The sequence below is a fragment of the Ylistrum balloti genome, unplaced genomic scaffold (genome assembly GCF_031769215.1).
Source record: "Ylistrum balloti isolate Yb309-2 unplaced genomic scaffold, AGI_CSIRO_Ybal_v1 Utg370226, whole genome shotgun sequence".
NCBI lineage: Eukaryota > Metazoa > Mollusca > Bivalvia > Pectinida > Pectinidae > Ylistrum > Ylistrum balloti.
The window spans coordinates 496,659-516,684 of record NW_026782188.1 but is presented as its reverse complement, the minus strand read 5'-3'; the positions used below and the strand labels follow the sequence as shown (position 1 = coordinate 516,684).

The 20,026-nt window shown below is 40.3% G+C and overlaps 1 protein-coding gene across 1 annotated transcript in view; it reads right to left on the bottom strand.

Annotated features, from left to right (window-relative positions):
- The window catches only part of LOC132551936 (gelsolin, cytoplasmic-like), a 43,579-nt gene extending 31,628 nt beyond the window's left edge, over positions 1-11,951 (bottom strand). The window contains exon 1 of the mRNA XM_060216077.1: positions 11,877-11,951. Coding sequence (XP_060072060.1) covers positions 11,877-11,951 — 75 coding nt within the window. The remainder of the gene's footprint in view (positions 1-11,876) is intronic.
- Positions 11,952-20,026: the final 8,075 nt, after the last annotated feature.

Genomic DNA, 20,026 nt, shown 5'->3' with positions numbered 1-20,026 from the left:
ACTACTACACCGGATATAACCGAATGACCCACTACTACACCGGATATAACCGAATGGTCCACTACTACACCGGATATAACCGAATGGCCCACTGCTACACCGACTATAACCGAATGACCCACTACTACACCGGATATAACCGAATGGCCCACTACTACACCGGATATAACCGAATGACCCACTGCTACACCGACTATAACCGAATGACCCACTACTACACCGGATATAACCGAATGGCCCACTAATACACCGGATATAACCGAATGGCCCACTACTACACCGGATATAACCGAATGGTCCACTACTACACCGGATATAACCGAATGACCCACTACTACACCGGATATAACCGAATGGCCCACTACTACACCGGATATAACCGAATGACCCACTACTACACCGGATATAACCGAATGGCCCACTACTACACCGGATATAACCGAATGACCCACTACTACACCGGATATAACCGAATGGCCCACTACTACACCGACTATAACCGAATGACCCACTACTACACCGGATATAACCGAATGGCCCACTACTACACCGACTATAACCGAATGGCCCACTACTACACCGGATATAACCGAATGGTCCACTTCTAAACCGACTATATCCGAATGGCCCACTACTACACCGACTATAACCGAATGACCCACTACTACACCGGATATAACCGAATGGTCCACTTCTAAACCGACTATAACCGAACGGCCCACTACTACACGACTATAACCGAATGGCCCACTACTACACTGACTATAACCGAATGGCCCACTACTACACTGACTATAACCGAACGGCCCACTACTACACCGGATATAACTGAATGGCCCACTACTACACCGACTATAACCGAATGGCCCACTACTACACCGGATATAACCGAATGGCCCACTACTACACTGACTATAACCGAATGGCCCACTACTACACCGACTATAACCAAATGGCCCACTAGTACACTGACTATAACCGAATGGCCCACTACTACACTGACTATAACCTGATGGCCTACTACTACACCGACTATAACCGAATGGCCCACTACTACACTGACTATAACCGAATGGACCACTACTACACCGACTATAACCGGATGGCCCACTACTACACCGGTTATAACCGAATGACCCACTACTACACCGACTATAGCTGAATGGCCCGCTACTACACCGACTATAACCGAATGGCCCACTACTACACCGACTATAACCGAATGACCCACTACTACACCGACTATAACCGGATGGCCCACTACTACACCGGTTATAACCGAATGACCCACTACTACACCGACTATAACCGGATGGCCCACTACTACACGACTATAACCGAATGACCCACTACTACATCGACTATAACCGAATGACCCACTACTACACGACTATAACCGAATGAACCACTACTACACGACTATAACCGAATGGTCTACTACTACACCGGCTATAACCGAATGGCCCACTACTACACGACTATAACCGAATGACCCACTACTACATCGACTATAACCGAATGACCCACTACTACACGACTATAACCGAATGACCCACTACTACATCGACTATAACCGAATGACCCACTACTACACGACTATAACCGAATGAACCACTACTACACGACTATAACCGAATGGTCTACTACTACACCGGCTATAACCGAATGGCCCACTACTACACCGGCTATAACCGAATGGCCCACTACTACACTGACTATAACCGAACGGCCCACTACTACACCGGATATAACCGAATGGCCCACTACTACACCGACTTTAACCGAATGGCCCACTACTACACCGACTATAACCGAATGGTCCACTACTACACCGACTATAACCGAATGGACCACTACTACACCGACTATAACCGAATGACCCACTACTACACTGACTATAACCTGATGGCCCACTACTACACCGACTATAACCGAATGGCCCACTACTACACTGACTATAACCGAATGGCCCACTACTACACCGACTATAACCGGATGGCCCACTACTACACCGGTTATAACCGAATGACCCACTACTACACCGACTATAACCGAATGGCCCACTACTACACGACTATAACCGAATGACCCACTACTACATCGACTATAACCGAATGACCCACTACTACACGACTATGACCGAATCGCCCACTACTACACCGACTATAACCGAATGGCCCACTACTACACCGACTATAACCGAATGACCCACTACTACACCGACTATAACCGAATGGTCCACTACTACACCGACTATAACCGAATGGACCACTACTACACCGACTATAACCGAATGACCCACTACTACACCGACTATAACCGAATGGCCCACTGCTACACCGACTATAACCGAATGACCCACTACTACACCGGCTATAACTACCACATGAATATATTTTCCCTACATCTTTATATTGAGCTATTTATATAAGGATGATACTCACACCTACTCTTACAACTATATTGTACATTTAACCGCACCAAACGAATCATGATATCACACAACACAGGCATTCTCGTAAGTCATGGAAACCGGACACAAATTATTAAACGCATAATTATGAGATCTCATAGAGAGACACAAGAAAGCGGAACGTGACCTATCTAAACCGGCGAGTACTCAATATGTACTGTTGGACATATATAGATATATCCTTATTATCATCACTTGAGTAGTCTTCATGGCCGAATGGTAATTTATCTAAACTTAACGGCAAATATTTATGAAGGTATATGAACATGGTCAGACGTTGGTCGTTGTATCTACCACATGCAAAGAAGAAATGATGAGCATTTTCATAAGGATACCCACATGCACAAAGGAGAGTCCATTAGATTAACGTTGAAGAGATATTCATTTAAAAGGCTGCATTTATGGTCAAGTTTGGTTAATAACATATTTAGCTTACGATCTCCAACTAGGTAGTAATCAGGTACATTAAATGTTTCTTTTTGTTGAGAAAGACGGGTCTTTGAAGATCTTACAAGAGGACGCAGTTTTAATATTAGTGTCTAGATCATTCCACAACCTTCACGTAGAAGGTATAAAAGAATTGAGTGTAGATTGTAAACGAAAGTTAGAAATGGAATAATTTTCAGAGTTTCTCAAATTGTGTTGTTTCAAGGACGATACTAATGGAGGAATGGAATGTCTGTTAGGTATGAGGGAGACATATTGATGTGAATCTAACCAGCTGTTATGCGTAGTGATTTGTTATGAATTACTCGGTCAATAAATTATCAAAGGGCCGGTTTCCAAAACGGCCCCTTCTCTGATTCAAATTTCCTGTTGGTGGTGCATTGCCCATGCCGTTGTGGTCACAAATCTATAAAGTATAAAGATTTAGGTCACTTGGTTTGTTTTTTATGGCTCCTCAAAGTTGTACCTTTCAGAAGCTAAGTGTTGATAAATATGTGCATGTTATGTAAAATATTAATGAAAATCTAATCAAATGATAGTCACCGTAAAGAATACATTCATGGCATGATTGTGACAAAAAAATCATGTTTCCATCGCGCCATTTGGCTGTTTGATGGAAGAAACAATCTCAAAAATGCCATTTTCGATGATAACATTTTAGACACAAAAACTGTGTTTTTTAGAGAATACACCCTTTTATGGGCGTTGGATGCAAACCAATTTTTATCCTATTAAATAGTACGTAATATGCTATTGATGAGAGGAAAAATCATCAAAATGTAAGTGGTGGAACATTTTCAAATGTTGGGTTGAATTAGCCTATGGTTGAATTGCCGATTTTCGACTTTCTTCAGATAATTAACAAAAAAAAAACGAGAGTATTTGCTCGGTATGTTGAGAATATGTACAAAGATATGAAAAAAAGTGAGAGAAACACTTTTTCATAAAAAAAATCCAAGATGGCTACTTCACAAGTCCCCGTGGTTGAAGACATTGGCTGACAAATAGACAGAACAACAAACAAAACGTGTTCCTTATGATTTTGGTTGGTTTTCGCATTTACGGAAGTGTTCATAGCTACGGGCGATTGTATAATACCTATATTTATAAGTTTGGTTAGTCACATGGTAACGGGGATCTTTCATATCGAACCCCAAACATACTTTCGACATATGCACTCCGTTGCCGCATGGAAAACTATTTCAAGTTTTGTCGGAATTTCTTTACCTGTGGTTGTAATGGTCGAGGGTTTTCCAGCGTCCTGTAATACCCAAGGTAGTACAAGATACTGGAGATGTGCGCACACATTCCCATCGTTCTCTCTCCAACTTGGCACTGGCAGTAGTAGTCCTTTATTGGGGCCTCAACATCGGGTGAAACGGTGAACCGTATCCAAACGTTATATTTCGTTTGGCTTTTGTGTCGAGAATGTATTTGACATCGGAGAAGGTCTGGGGAGTGCTGGTAAAGCCACACCTCATAGTCTCCGTCATCACTTAAATGTTCGGCGATGTAACCAGGAGCCAAAGATATCTGATACGTTCCACACGTAATGGTTCTCAAGTAATCAAGATCGAGACGGGGAAACAGTACGGAAGATGCATCCATCTTGACAAACTCGGACCTTGCCCGTCTAGATAGATCCGGATCTATCTTGACTCTCTGAGCTAAACCATTCGGTGTTGTCAAACGGTCCTTCATACGTTCAGCCATTAGCCTATCTTTGGCATCTCTCTCTGGAGATCTCTGGTAGATCGGTCCTCAAATACCATTCAGACAGGCTGTGACGGTTCGAAGCAAAGCCTCAATGACATTGATAAAGCTGTTAGACACCAATTGCGTTCGGAAGAACGTCCAGTGTTTCAGACGACCTTGATAGGATTCCACAATTCACCTCGATTTGGTGATAGTTCTGTCAAGATTTGCTTGGACATCAGAATGTTGACTTTGACCGGGTTTCAGGTATGACGGCATGCTAGCATTGAGGCCAGAGGTTTCGAGAACTGGTAGGACATCTCTAAAACCTCGGTCAACGACAACGTTGTCGTCTGGTTGTAGCCAAGTAACTAGTTTGTCCATGACTTATTTTGTAATTGTAGCATCATTTTCGCTGCCAGTGAATGGTCCTACGGTGTCCAGAATGTAGCCATCTGGTAAGGCGATGCTCATGAATCTGACATAGTTTCTCTTCTTCTGGCCACAGTAGGACATTCTCTGGAGCTTGTGGTCGGAGCTTTTCTGGATATTAATATAGGTGCCATCTAATATGGCAGTGGCTTTATCTCCAAAAAATGCTTCTGAAAAGACAGTATTGTGCCCGAGCAATTGTTCTCTTGTCAAGTGATTCGGACCTAGAAATTGTGGGACTATCGATGTGTCTAATGCCTGTACTATGGAGTGGAAAGTTTTGGACACACTTGACTTGGAAATTCCAAAAAGAGAAGAACACCGACTCCAGGAAATGTCGGTTTTCAGTTTTACCCAGAACAGTAATAGAGCATCGTGTGTAGTCTTGGTATATATACCAGATGAAAGATATGGGGAACAGTGCGAGTGGATTTCGAGGAACTTATCTTTGGACCAACCTGTCAAGGCCATGCATGCCGAGTCATCAAGAGAAGAAAAGTTTATTGTAAACGCAGACTGGTTCTGTGAAAGGACGTGTGACACCTCTATGCGGTCATTAATGATTTTGGACGATTTTGATGGTAACTGAGATTCCAAGGAACCTCTACCATCAAGGACAACCTCTGTAGACGGATCTAAGTCGTTACCAATAAGGTGAATGGAGCAGACGCGAGATGAGGTGGGACACCACAGTTTGTGTGAATAGATCAGGTGATGTCTTGCACGTTTTGGTAAGACTGATGATTTTGTTCCATTTTTTGGAAAGGTAACAAGACAGAGACAGCATTTTTTGTGTGAAGATGATCCATTCAAAAGATCATGAAGGGTCAGCAACGGCAGGATATGGGACGGGGAATCGTCTTCTTCCTCTATTTCAGGTTCAGGCTGATTTTTGTTCCGAAGATACTTCATGTAGCACTTCTGGCAAATAAATGCTTGTTCATTTGCTGACATCAATCCTTGTTGCACCAGCGTATCTAGGAGCCATTTATATTGTGGACTATTTACATTGCGTGCACTTCTGTTCTTATTGCCACTACGTTTCTTGAAGTATACTTGACACTCTTCTCCAACACATTTACCCTCCATCTTGAAACAATAACGATTGGTTTATGAAGCGTCGATAAAGTAACAAAATAGCAAGCCACCAATGATTGCTGTAAACAGCTAATACTTAGTAGTTTAATACAATTATGCGAAAATGTGTGATAAATAATGAAAACTAATTGCACAAAATAACAAGACAATATAGTAAATCACATTCAATACCTCCAAGAAGTGCAGAATTGATTGATTACTTAGAACAAAATTAAGTATTTCATATGGATAATCTATCTATTCGATGTGGCGTGGTCGGCAGGCACAAAGAAAGTGAGACAAGTCAGGGTCCCAACCCTGACAGAGCCACAACGCTTTGGAGATGCTAGCGTCGAGTGAATGATTTCGTAAACGTATAGACAAAGACAAGAAGATACAGATAAATGTACAAGGCCACACGATCAGAAAATTTAGAAGAGGACAGCTTGAGATAGAACAGTCTTCATGTATCAGGGTGTCCTCAGTGTAAATCTTTATATCGATACTTTTTATTTAGTCGTTACACATCATAAACCTGTCATGAAAATATTCGCTCTGATATTCAATATAAAAGTTTGTATATAATAAGCTATATAATAGAGTTTCAGACAAGGTTGTTACTCATTTCCCCTTTTCTTTCAATTTACAACCACATTCAGGCGGCGATATGAGAACGTTCCACCACATGGAATTAGCTGATCTTTGGTACACTTATGAAACAAGTAAAAAGCTCTATCCGATTTTCTGATGGAAATTTGCATCAAAAACTATATAACGGGAGAAAATTGCAAATTTATGGCATTTTTCTTCATAATTATGTCTCTGCAAGTGCATTTTCATCCGAGAATATATTTTTTTTATGTTTTATGAATAAACACGATGTTTTGGAAATATTTATCAAAAGAAATTTATACTATGTTGCGAATTACAATTTCGAGATAACCTTCTTTTATTTACGAACTTATGTCTTTGATGCTGAAATTGACAACTTTATAAAAATACATTTCCACTGAAATTATGAAATCTGGGTGTCGGAAAGGTGTAAAATTATTTTTCGGAAAAGAAAAAAACAGTAGTTGAGCTAGATAAGAAATTATACGGGGGCAGGCTCCTATGGAGAATTAACATTACTGGAAACAGGCCCTTTATACATCTATGTGAGGTTTTCTAGTTTTTGAAACATATCTAAGAAATTAATTATAAGATTTGACAAAAGTATTTTGCTGGTTTCATGCTGGTATGAAAGAAAATCTTAATGCGCGGAACTAAAATATTCCTGTCAAATCGTATTAATGTAACATGTGTGTGATCATTTCGGTGAGATGGCGTCCTGACACCACATCACAGTGGATCTCAGCGAAGGGTAAACAAGTACAGCTAATCAGATTTAGTTTTATATAGAAATTAAAAAAAGATAAGAAAACAGCCCATTCAATTTTATGGCAATAGGATCGTTCTGTTTCATTACACTAAATCAGTCAGCGTCTGACGGGGCAGTGTATTATATAGTGTCTTCAAGATCAGTCTGACGGGGCAGTGTATTATATAGTGTCTTCAAGATCAGTCTGACGGGGCAGTGTGTCTTCAAGATCAGTCTGACGGGGCAGTGTATTATATAGTGTCTTCAAGATCAGTCTGACGGGGCAGTGTATTATATAGTGTCTTCTAGATCAGTCTGACGGGGCAGTGTATTATATAGTGTCTTCTAAATCAGTGTCTGACGGAACAGTGTATTATATAGTGTCTTCCAGATCAGTGTCTGACGGAATAGTGTATCTAGATCAGCGTCTGACGAGGCAATTTATTATATAGTGTCTTCTAGATCAGCGTCTGACGGGGCAGTGTATTATATAGTGTCTTTTAGATCAGCGTCTGACGGGGCAGTGTATTATATAGTGTCTTCTAGATCAGCATCTGACGGGGCATTGTATTATATAGTGTCTTCTAGATCAGCATCTGACGGGGCAGTGTATTATATAGTATCTTCTAGATTAACATCTGAAGGGGCAGTGTTTTATATAGTGTCTTATAGATCAGTCTGACGATGCAGTGTATTATATAGTGTTTTCTAGATCAGTCTGACGGGGCAGTGTATTATATAGTATCTTCTAGATTAACATCTGAAGGGGCAGTGTATTATATAGTGTTTTCTAGATCAGTCTGACGGGGCAGTGTATTATATAGTATCTTCTAGATTAACATCTGAAGGGGCAGTGTTTTGTATAGTGTTTTCTAGATCAGTCTGACGATGCAGTGTATTATATAGTATCTTCTAGATCAGCATCTGACGGGGCAGTGTATTATATAGTATCTTCTAGATTAACATCTGAAGGGGCAGTGTTTTATATAGTGTCTTATAGATCAGTCTGACGATGCAGTGTATTATATAGTGTTTTCTAGATCAGTCTGACGGGGCAGTGTATTATATAGTATCTTCTAGATTAACATCTGAAGGGGCAGTGTTTTATATAGTGTCTTATAGATCAGTCTGACGATGCAGTGTATTATATAGTGTTTTCTAGATCAGTCTGACGGGGCAGTGTATTATATAGTATCTTCTAGATTAACATCTGAAGGGGCAGTGTTTTATATAGTGTCTTATAGATCAGTCTGACGATGCAGTATATTATATAGTGTTTCCTAGATCAGTCTGACGGGGCAGTGTATTATATAGTATCTTCTAGATTAACATCTGAAGGGGCAGTGTTTTATATAGTGTCTTATAGATCAGTCTGACGATGCAGTGTATTATATAGTGTTTTCTAGATCAGTCTGACGGGGCAGTGTATTATATAGTGTTTTCTAGATCAGTCTGACGGGGCAGTGTATTATATAGTATCTTCTAGATTAACATCTGAAGGGGCAGTGTTTTATATAGTGTCTTATAGATCAGTCTGACGATGCAGTGTTTTATATAGTGTTTTCTAGATCAGTCTGACAGGGCAGTGTTTTATATAGTATCTTATAGATCAGTCTGATGATGCAGTGTATTATATAGTATCTTCTAGATCAGTCTGACGGGGCAGTGTATTATATATTGTTTTCTAGATCAGTCTGACGATGCAGTGTATTATATAGTGTTTTCTAGATCAGTCTGACGATGCAGTGTATTATATAGTGTTTTCTAGATCAGTCTGACGATGCAGTGTATTATATATTGTTTTCTAGATCAGTCTGACGATGCAGTGTATTATATAGTATCTTCTAGATCAGTCTGACGATGCAGTGTATTATATAGTGTTTTCTAGATCAGTCTGACGGGGCAGTGTATTATATAGTATCTTCTAGATTAACATCTGAAGGGGCAGTGTTTTATATAGTATCTTCTAGATTAACATCTGAAGGGGCAGTGTATTATATAGTGTTTTCTAGATCAGTCTGACGATGCAGTGTATTATATAGTATCTTCTAGATCAGCATCTGAAGGGGCAGTGTTTTATATAGTATCTTCTAGATTAACATCTGAAGGGGCAGTGTTTTATATAGTGTTTTCTAGATCAGTCTGACGATGCAGTGTATTATATAGTATCTTCTAGATTAACATCTGAAGGGGCAGTGTATTATATAGTGTTTTCTAGATCAGTCTGACGATGCAGTGTATTATATAGTGTTTTCTAGATCAGTCTGACGATGCAGTGTATTATATAGTATCTTCTAGATCAGTCTGACGATGCAGTGTATTATATAGTATCTTATAGATTAGTCTGACGGGGCAGTGTTTTATATAGTGTCTTATAGATCAGTCTGACGGGGCAGTGTTTTATATAGTGTCTTATAGATCAGTCTGACGATGCAGTGTATTATATAGTGTTTTCTAGATCAGTCTGACGGGGCAGTGTTTTATATAGTGTCTTATAGATCAGTCTGACGATGCAGTGTATTATATAGTGTTTTCTAGATCAGTCTGACGGGGCAGTGTTTTATATAGTGTCTTATAGATCAGTCTGACGATGCAGTGTATTATATAGTGTTTTCTAGATCAGTCTGACGGGGCAGTGTATTATATAGTGTCTTATAGATCAGTCTGACGGGGCAGTGTATTATATAGTGTCTTCTAGATCAGTCTCAAGATCTGAATGAACTGAAAATTTTATCGGGATAGGACTTTAGATGACACTTCTATGATAGAAGCAACAAACTCATTACCCAGCTAAACTTAATTTCAAATATATTTGTTGTAGTTTTAGTCCACAGTATAGTATACAGGTGTAAACATATAAACAGGTGTAAACATATATACAGGTGTAAACATATATACAGGTGTAAACATATATACAGGTGTAAACATATAAACAGGTGTAAACATATCATATACATGTGTAAACATATCATATACAGGTGTAAACATATATCCAGGTGTAAACACTTATACAGTTTAAACATGTCATATACAGGTGTACACATATATACAGGTGTACACATATCATATACAAGTGTACACATATATACAGGTGTACACATATTATATACAGGTGTACACATATCATATACAGGTGTAAACATATATACAGTTTAATCATGTCATATACAGGTGTACACATATATACAGGTGTAAACATATAAACAGGTGTAAACATATCATATACAGGTGTAAACAATATCATATACAGGTGTAAACATACATACAGGTGTACATATATATACAGGTGTAAACATATCATATACAGGTGTAAACATAGATACAGGTGTAAATATATCATATACAGGTGTAAACATATCATATACAGGTGTAAACATATATACAGGTGTAAACATATATACAGGTGTAAACATATCATATACAGGGTGTACACATATATACAGGTGTAAACATATCATGTACAGGTGTACACATATATACAGGTGTAAATATATCATATACAGGTGTAAACATATATACAGGTGTAAATATATCATATACAGGTGTAAACATATCATATACAGGTGTAAACATATCATATACAGGTGTAAACATATATACAGGTGTAAACATATATACAGGTGTAAACATATCATATACAGGTGTAAACATATCATATACAGGTGTAAACATATATACAGGTGTAAACAAATATACAGGTGTAAACATATATACAGGTGTAAACATATCATATACAGGTGTAAATATATCATATACAGGTGTAAACATATCATAAATATGTGACAGGTGAATGGACTTTGTTACGTGATTCTCGTCTGTAAATGATTCAACCTCTACCCTCCAAATCTACAGCCGTGATTCCCGTCTGTTAATTATTCAACCTCTACCCTCCAAATCTACAGCCGTGATTCCCGTCTGTCAATTATTCAACCTCTACCCTCCAAATCTACAGCCGTGATTCCCGTCTGTTAATATTGCAACCTCTACCCTCCATATCTACAGCCATGATTCCCGTCTGTCAATATTGCAACCTCTTCCCTCCATATCTACAGCCGTGATTCCCGTCTGTTATGATTCAACCTCTACCCTCCAAATCTACAGCCGTGATTCCCGTCTGTTAATATTGCAACCTCTACCCTCCATATCTACAGCCATGATTCCCGTCTGTCAATATTGCAACCTCTTCCCTCCATATCTACAGCCGTGATTACCGTCTGTTATGATTCAACCTCTACCCTCCATATCTACAGCCGTGGATTCCCGTCTTTCAATGATTCAGCCTCTACCCTCCATATCTACAGCCGTGATTCCCGTCTGTTATGATTCAACCTCTTCCCTCCAAATCTACAGCCGTGATTCCCGTCTGTTTATGATTCAACCTCATTATCATACCTCTATTCTCCATATCTCCAAACCCGGCACTTGTCCTGCTGATCTGAACGCGTCATCGACTGTCCTGTCGTCCATCACAATTTGTCCAGTCTTTCCACCTGTCCTAATCTGTCATATCTCACTTTGTGTATTTAGTTTTGTTCTTGTGCTATGTAACTGTTGTACCCAATAGTATAAACTGATGTTGCTGCAGATCGATGTTCCCAGCTGTTACCACCATGTTTTTGGTATTACAGTCTGGCCCTATGTAGCTATCTAGTTACACGGCATAATATCATTATTAAACCATATCCGAGTTGTCACATGTGTCGTTTGTATGAACTTCCCTGTGGCACATTTATCAATCGAATCTGCATATTAAACTATGGATTTTACAAAAAGTATAGTTCTATCTTCAGCATGTATGAAGTTAGCGTGCGAGGATCAAATTACGAATGTATCTTGAATCTTTTTCCCAAGCTTTGTCGAAGCATATAACTACATATGAAAAAACATGGACACTATCAAAGAAAGAGGTTTCAAAATTCATGCGTTAGACGTTCATGGGATTCATGATCTTGTGAAGAAACTCTCTATATGCAGTAAGCTGTAACATGACAGGAACATCACGTCTCGGGAAGCAGGTTCTCACAACTAAGAAAGGCAAAGTTCGCGTAAAGGGAAATTAAAATTTGGTTTCAGGAGAACATATCAAACTAAGCTCATTTCTTGATGGCCAAGTAATGAAATTCATCTGTTAGACTGGTGTACGGTGTAGATATAACAGAGCTCTGGTGAATGTTTGATAAATATCTAGTATAAATAAAGAAGATAAATATCTAGAGTGAACAAAGGATGTTTCTTTATGTAGAGAAGATAAAGAGGGGTCTGGTGAGAATGGTACCCTATTCGTATGTCTGCTATTGATGTAGTGTAAAAAGTACATGTGTTGACAATTTAATGTAAAATAGAATTGTAATCAACCTAGTATACAACAAACTTTTGTTGTTCATGAAAAATCTAGAGATGTTATGGTATCAGTCTCCTTTACATATCAAAAACAGTGATTGTGAATGAACCGTATATTTCATAAAGGACTTGCCAGCACACTGTTTATTGTGTCATACTCTCCGCTCAGAGACTGGACACAAGCAGAGGAGGCATTCAGAAAAAAAAACATATTGCAGATTCGTATATAAATGTTATAAAATTTGCTGTAAAAATTATAATACATGTCCCGGCTAGGTGCAGTATAGTGTAGATATTTGTGTAACTTTATGTTGTCTATTTCAGAATTGGTCTGTTTGTACATCATAGTGTTTTACATAGGGATAACCACATATTGCTTGGTATGCAAATTAGGACTAATAGGGAAAAGAAACTGCGAAAACTTAAAAATAATCAGAATAATTTGTAATATTTTTGTGTACTACGCACGTGTAATATAGATTATTGTGACGCTCCTTTATATAATAAAATGACGTCACACATTCTGATTGCATAGTGACGTAACAATGGAGACCATAGATATATAGCGGACATGACTTAACGTTGACATATAAATGTTCTTTTTCTACCATGTTTGATTAAAAATTCGATCATGAGGTAAAAAGGATCTTCAATTTGTGTCCTTTTGATTGTGATGTATGACTCGTCGCTTTTTTATTTAGCCGCACGCTCGATGAAAGAACTCCTAGACCCGTCTCATAAATCTCCACATCAAATGAAAACTCGGATAAGATTCTATATACGTGTATTGTTTCTCCTTAAGTACAATATCACATTTAAGTATGTATCGATATTTACAGCAACTTCCGTGATGTTTACATATGACTAAAATTAATCTGGAAATTTAGGGAAGACGGAGACACGGAGTATTTTGAATTTATCAATACCTTAAGTATATAATTATAACTAAATCTTTCCAAAAAACATCTCTCCATTTCCGTTTCAAACTAAAGAAAACCCCTTTCATTCTCCGAGAGCTTTCTTTCCAAGAAAGGTTCTGAACTGCACTGGGATGCATTTCGTGAAAAATGCGTGTAAAACAAGACTGAAATGCACTGAAGATGAAATCATGGTTAAATTGTGGGTTCCATTATTGACATACAAGTGAGATCTAACTGTTCTCCCATCACTGCCAACTTTGTTTCACAAGGAGACTGACTTTATGTAAGTGGGTATCAAAATATGTATTAATAACCTTGCCAAACTTCAATTTCACACTGAAGTACTGTTCACTCAAGAAGTGGAATTCATAGTGTGTGGATTTTAAAGAACTCTAAAATGTCTCCAATGTCAGCCTATGAAATCATCTCTTCTACAACCTTTGATTTTTCAATACACCACCAAACCCTACTCTAGACTGAAAGAACACATTCCTTCTCTTATAACGAGTTCTTTTCTCCAAGAAATGTGAACGGGTGTAAAAATATATAGTTGTGAACTATACTGAAGCATATTGCATGAAAAGTACGTGCAAATCAAAGAAGAAATATACGGCGGACGAAATCATAAAAATGATCGAGGTTCTGGTTGACATTTTCGTCGAGTTTGGTGGTAAGATCGTCTTTTGCCATACCTATGGGAACTAACTGTGCCTTTCTGTTGGTAGACTTGTTTTTGTTTTCATACGAAGCTGAACTTATCGAAAGCTTATCAAACAGGTAAAAAAAACTTTCAAAGTCCTTCAATTATACTTTCAGATATACTGATGACGTCTTTAAATAAATAGAGATTTATTGACCATGCTCATAGTATAGCTCACCGGAATTGGACATCAGCCGCTTATCTCGATCTTTTTCTACAACGAAACAAATGTGGACAGCTTTCCACTAAACTGTATGATAAACGTGATGGTTTAAATTTCCCAGTTGTAAATTTTCAATTTTTGGATGGCAACATTTCTGAATCTGCAGCCTACGGTGTTCAAAAGTCGCAGCTGATTCGATATGAAAGGGCCTGTTCTCTTTATCACGATTTTCGTTGATGACAATTATGGTCGTCATAGTTATAAATGTGAAACATGAAGCTAGACTTGTTTGATGCTCGTTAGTTTGCCTGTCGGTTCTGTTGCTGTATACCTTGTTCTCATTTGAGAACGTGACATTATTACTTAAACTGACAAAAATTCACAAGGCGGTTGTCCTCGATGAGCCAGAAGACCATTTCCGAGCACCTGGTCATATTCTCTTTGTACTTTTGCAGGAGTGTAAATCTTTCCATTTTTTAAAATTTTATTTTGCCCGAGTTTCATTGAATTTGAGTTTGGATTATGATTATGTTGATATGTTGGTATTTTCTTGGTTTTGTCAGTTGTCTTGCCTATAAATATCAGGAATACACGCCAAAATAAGACATGAACAGACTTCTTCACCAGCCGCTTATCGTGATCTTAGGCGTGGTGATTTCAAATAACCAATTGTGATTTTTTTTCATTTGTAGAATGCAACAACCTGCTTCCTCGAGTTTACCTGCTTCCTCGAGTTTACAGTTAATTCCCTGTTCTATGACCTGTTCCCGACGTCTCGATATCCATGTATGATTTCGAGAAAAGTAGGATGAGTTCATCATGGTGTATGTTGAAAAATTCTTTGTGTGATATATGTTATGATCGTAAAGTAAATCAGCATTTGTTTAAGACATCCTCCTGGCTGAATCGTGACAGTGGATAAGCAGGAATTAATCTATGATGCTATTAGGAAAATATGTATACATACTTATGTTATTTTTCTACAATTTACAGACCGATAGATCATGTACAGGGTTAAAGCCGCCCTGGATTGCCTCGAAATAGAGTTGTCATGACGTAAAGAGGTAGCGTCATCATTTAAATAGATGTTGTCATGAAGGGGCACGGTCGTCATACTGTACAGAAGTCCAGAAACATGGTCGTCATACTGTACAGAAGTCCAGAAACATGGTCGTCACGACGCACAGAGATCCAGAGTCACGGTCGTCATGGTGTACAGAGATCCAGAGTCAAGGTCATCATGGTGTACAGAGATCCGGAGTCACGGTCATCATGGTGTCCAGAAACATGGTCGTCATGACGCACAGAAATCCAGAGACATGGTCGTCACGACGCACAGATGTCCAGAGACATGGTCGTTACGACGCACAGAGGTCCAGAGACATGGTCGTCACGACGCACAGAGGTCCAGAGACACGGTCATGATGCACAGAGGTCCAAAGGCACGATCGTGATGCACAGAGGTCCAGAGACACGGTCGTGATGCACAGAGGTCCAGAGACACGGTCGAGATGCACAGAGGTCCAGAGACACGGTCATGATGCACAGAGGTCCAGAGACACAGTCGTGATGCACAGAGGTCCAGAGACACGGTCGTGATGCACAGAGGTCCAGAGACACGGTCGTGATGCACAGAGGTCCAGAGACACGGTCATGATGCACAGAGGTCCAGAGACACAGTCGTGATGCAAAGAGGTCCAGAGACACGGTCGTGATGCACAGAGGTCCAGAGACACGGTCGTGATGCACAGAGGTCCAGAGACACGGTCGTGATGCACAGAGGTCCAGAGACACAGTCGCGATGCACAGAGGTCCAGAGACACGGTCGTGATGCACAGAGGTCCAGAAACATGGTCGTCATGACGCACAGAGGTCCAGAGACACGGTCGTCATGGTGTACAGAGGCACGGTCATCATGTTGTATAGAAGCATGGTCGTCATGTTGTACAGAAGCACGGTCGTCATGTTGTACAGAAGCACGGACGTCATGTTGTACAGAAGCACGGCCGTCATGTTGTACAGAAGCACGGTCGTCATGTTGTACAGAAGCACGGTCGTCATGTTGTACAGAGGCATGGTGGTCATGTTGTACAGAAGCACGGCCGTCATGTTGTACAGAAGCAAGGTCGTCATGTTGTACAGAAGCACGGTCGTCATGTTGTACAGAAGAACGGTCGTCATGTTGTACAGAAGAACGGTAGTCATGTTGTACAAAAGCACGGTCGTCATGTTGTACAGAGGCACGGTCGTCATGGTGTACAGTGGTCCAGGGGAACTGTCGTCATGGTGTACTGAGGTCCAGACACACGGTCATCATGTACAGAGGTCCAGAGTCACGGTCGCCATGGTGTACAAAGGTCCAGAGACACAGTCGCCATGACGCATCGATGTCCAGAAGCACGGTCATGATGTACCGTCTTGCTACCAATGTTGTAAACAACTATTAACGATGAAATTGAATCAAAATATTAGTGCTGTTGATGTAGCCTCGTTTTCGAAACACTGTTCTTAATAAATGCTGAGATCGTGCTATTTTCATGGAAAACATTCTTCTGATCAAACTGGACTCTCGATCGCCCAGTATAGATAAAAAAAAGCAGAAATAGACACCTGAGAGCAATGCCTATTAACGCGGGTAAACTGTTCGCTTATATTTTCTTATGTGAGTAGTGACCACATATAATGATGTACAGAACTACAATCGTCGTAACGTACCAGGATGTTGTCATGATGTACAGAACTACAATCGTCGTAACGTACCGGGATGTCGTCATGATGTACAGAAGTAGAATCGTCGTAACGTACAGGGGTGACGTCAGGATGTCCAGAACTAGAATCGTCGTAACGTACCAGGATGTTGTCATGATGTACAGAACTAGAATCGTCGTAACGTACCGGGATGTTGTCATGATGTACAGAACTACAATCGTCGTAACGTACCGGGATGTTGTCAGGATGTACAGAACTACAATCGTCGTAACGTACAGGGGTGACGTCAGGATGTACAGAACTACAGTCGTCGTAACGTACCGGGATGGTGTCAAGATGTGTAGCACTAGTACCGTCTAAACGTACCGAGAATGTCGTCATGATGTACAGAAGTAGAATCGTCGTAACGTACCGGGATGTTGTCATGATGTACAGAAGTAGAATCGTCGTAACGTACCGGGATGTCGTCATAATGTACAGAAGTAGAATCGTCGTAACGTACCGGGATGTTGTCAGGATGTACAGAACTACAATCGTCGTAACGTACAGGGGTGACGTCAGGATGTACAGAACTACAGTCGTCGTAACGTACCGGGATGTTGTCATGATGTACAGAACTACAATCGTCGTAACATACCGGGATGTCGTCACGATGTACAGAACTACCATGGTCGTAACGTACCGGGATGTCGTCATGATGTACAAAACTACAATCGTCGTAACATACCGGGATGTCGTCATGATGTACAGAACTACCATCGTCGTAACGTACCGGGATGTCGTCATGATGTACAGAACTACAATCGTCGTAACGTACCGGGATGTTGTCAGGATGTACAGAACTACAATCGTCGTAACGTACCGAGATGTGGTTATGATGTACAGAAGTAGAATCGTCGTAACGTACAGGGATGTCGTCATGATGTACAGAACTACAATCGTCTAAACGTACCGGAATGTTGTCATGATGTACAGAACTACAATTGTCGTAACATACCGGGATGTGGTTATGATGTACAGAAGTAGAATCGTCGTAATGTACAAGGGATGACGTCATAATGTGTAGCACTAGAATCGTCGTAACGTACCAGGATGTTGTCATGCTGTACAGAACTACAATCGTCGTAACGTACCGGGGATGTGGTTATGATGTACAGAACTACGATCGTCGTAACGTACCTGGATGACGTCATGATGTACAGAAGTAGAATCGTCGTAACGTACCGGGATGTTGTCATGATGTACAGAACTACAATCGTCGTAACGTACCGGGATGTTGTCATGATGTACAGAACTACAATCGTCGTAACGTACCGGGATGTTGTCATGATGTACAGAACTACAATCGTCGTAACGTACCGGGATGTCGTCATGATGTACAGAACTACAATCGTCGTAACGTACCGGGATGTCGTCATGATGTACAGAACTACAATCGTCGTAACCTACCGGGATGTCGTCATGATGTACAGAACTACAATCGTCGTAATGTATATTGTTGTACTTAGCCGTACATAACTATGGTCGTCTAAAGGTACAAGGATGTCGTCATGATGTAGTGAAATACGGTCGCCAAGCCGTACAGCGGTAACAGTCGTTAAGACGTATAATGACAGTGTCATTATGACGTCCTGTGGAGGTTGTATTGATGGAAAAAGGTGGTGTTCTAACTTACACTGGTATTTTCATAATGACGTATCATGTTATGTACTGTAGTGTCTCAGGTGGAATAGTGTTCTCGTGACATAATGACGTACCATAGTATACACTGTAGTGTCTCAGGTGGAATAGTGTTCTCGTGACATAATGACGTACCGTGGTATGTACTGTAGTGTCTCCAGGTGGAATAGTGTTCTCGTGACATAATGACGTACCGTGGTATGTACTGTAGTGTCTCCAGGTGGAATAGTGTTCTCGTGACATAATGACGTACCGTGGTATGTACTGTAGTGTCTCCAGGTGGAATAGTGTTCTCATGACATAATGACGTACCGTGGTATGTACTGTAGTGTCTCCAGGTGGAATAGTGTTCTCATGACATAATGACGTACCATAGTATACACTGTAGTGTCTCCAGGTGGAATAGTGTTCTCATGACATAATGACGTACCATAGTATACATTGTAGTGTCTCCAGGTGGAATAGTGTTCTCGTGACATAATGACGTACCGTGGTATGTACTGTAGTGTCTCCAGGTGGAATAGTGTTCTCGTGACATAATGACGTACCGTGGTATGTACTGTAGTGTCTCCAGGTGGAATAGTGTTCTCATGACATAATGACGTACCATAGTATACACTGTAGTGTCTCCAGGTGGAATAGTGTTCTCGTGACATAATGACGTACCGTGGTATGTACTGTAGTGTTCTCGGGTGGAATAGTGTACATAATGACGATAAACTCCCATTTTGCTATAGGTAGGTATCTTCACAGATGACCCCAAGAGGTATAGCTACACGGGGTGTCACTGATGATCCCAAGGGGTATAGCTACACGGGGTGTAACTGATGATCCCAAGGGGTATAGCTACACGGGGTGTCACTGATGATCCCAAGGGGTATAGCTACACGGGGTGTCACTGATGATCCCAAGGGGTATAGCTACACGGGGTGTCAGTGATGATCCCAAGAGGTATAGCTACACGGGGTGTCACAGATGATCCCAAGGGGTATAGCTACACGGGGTGTCACTGATGATCCCAAGGGGTATA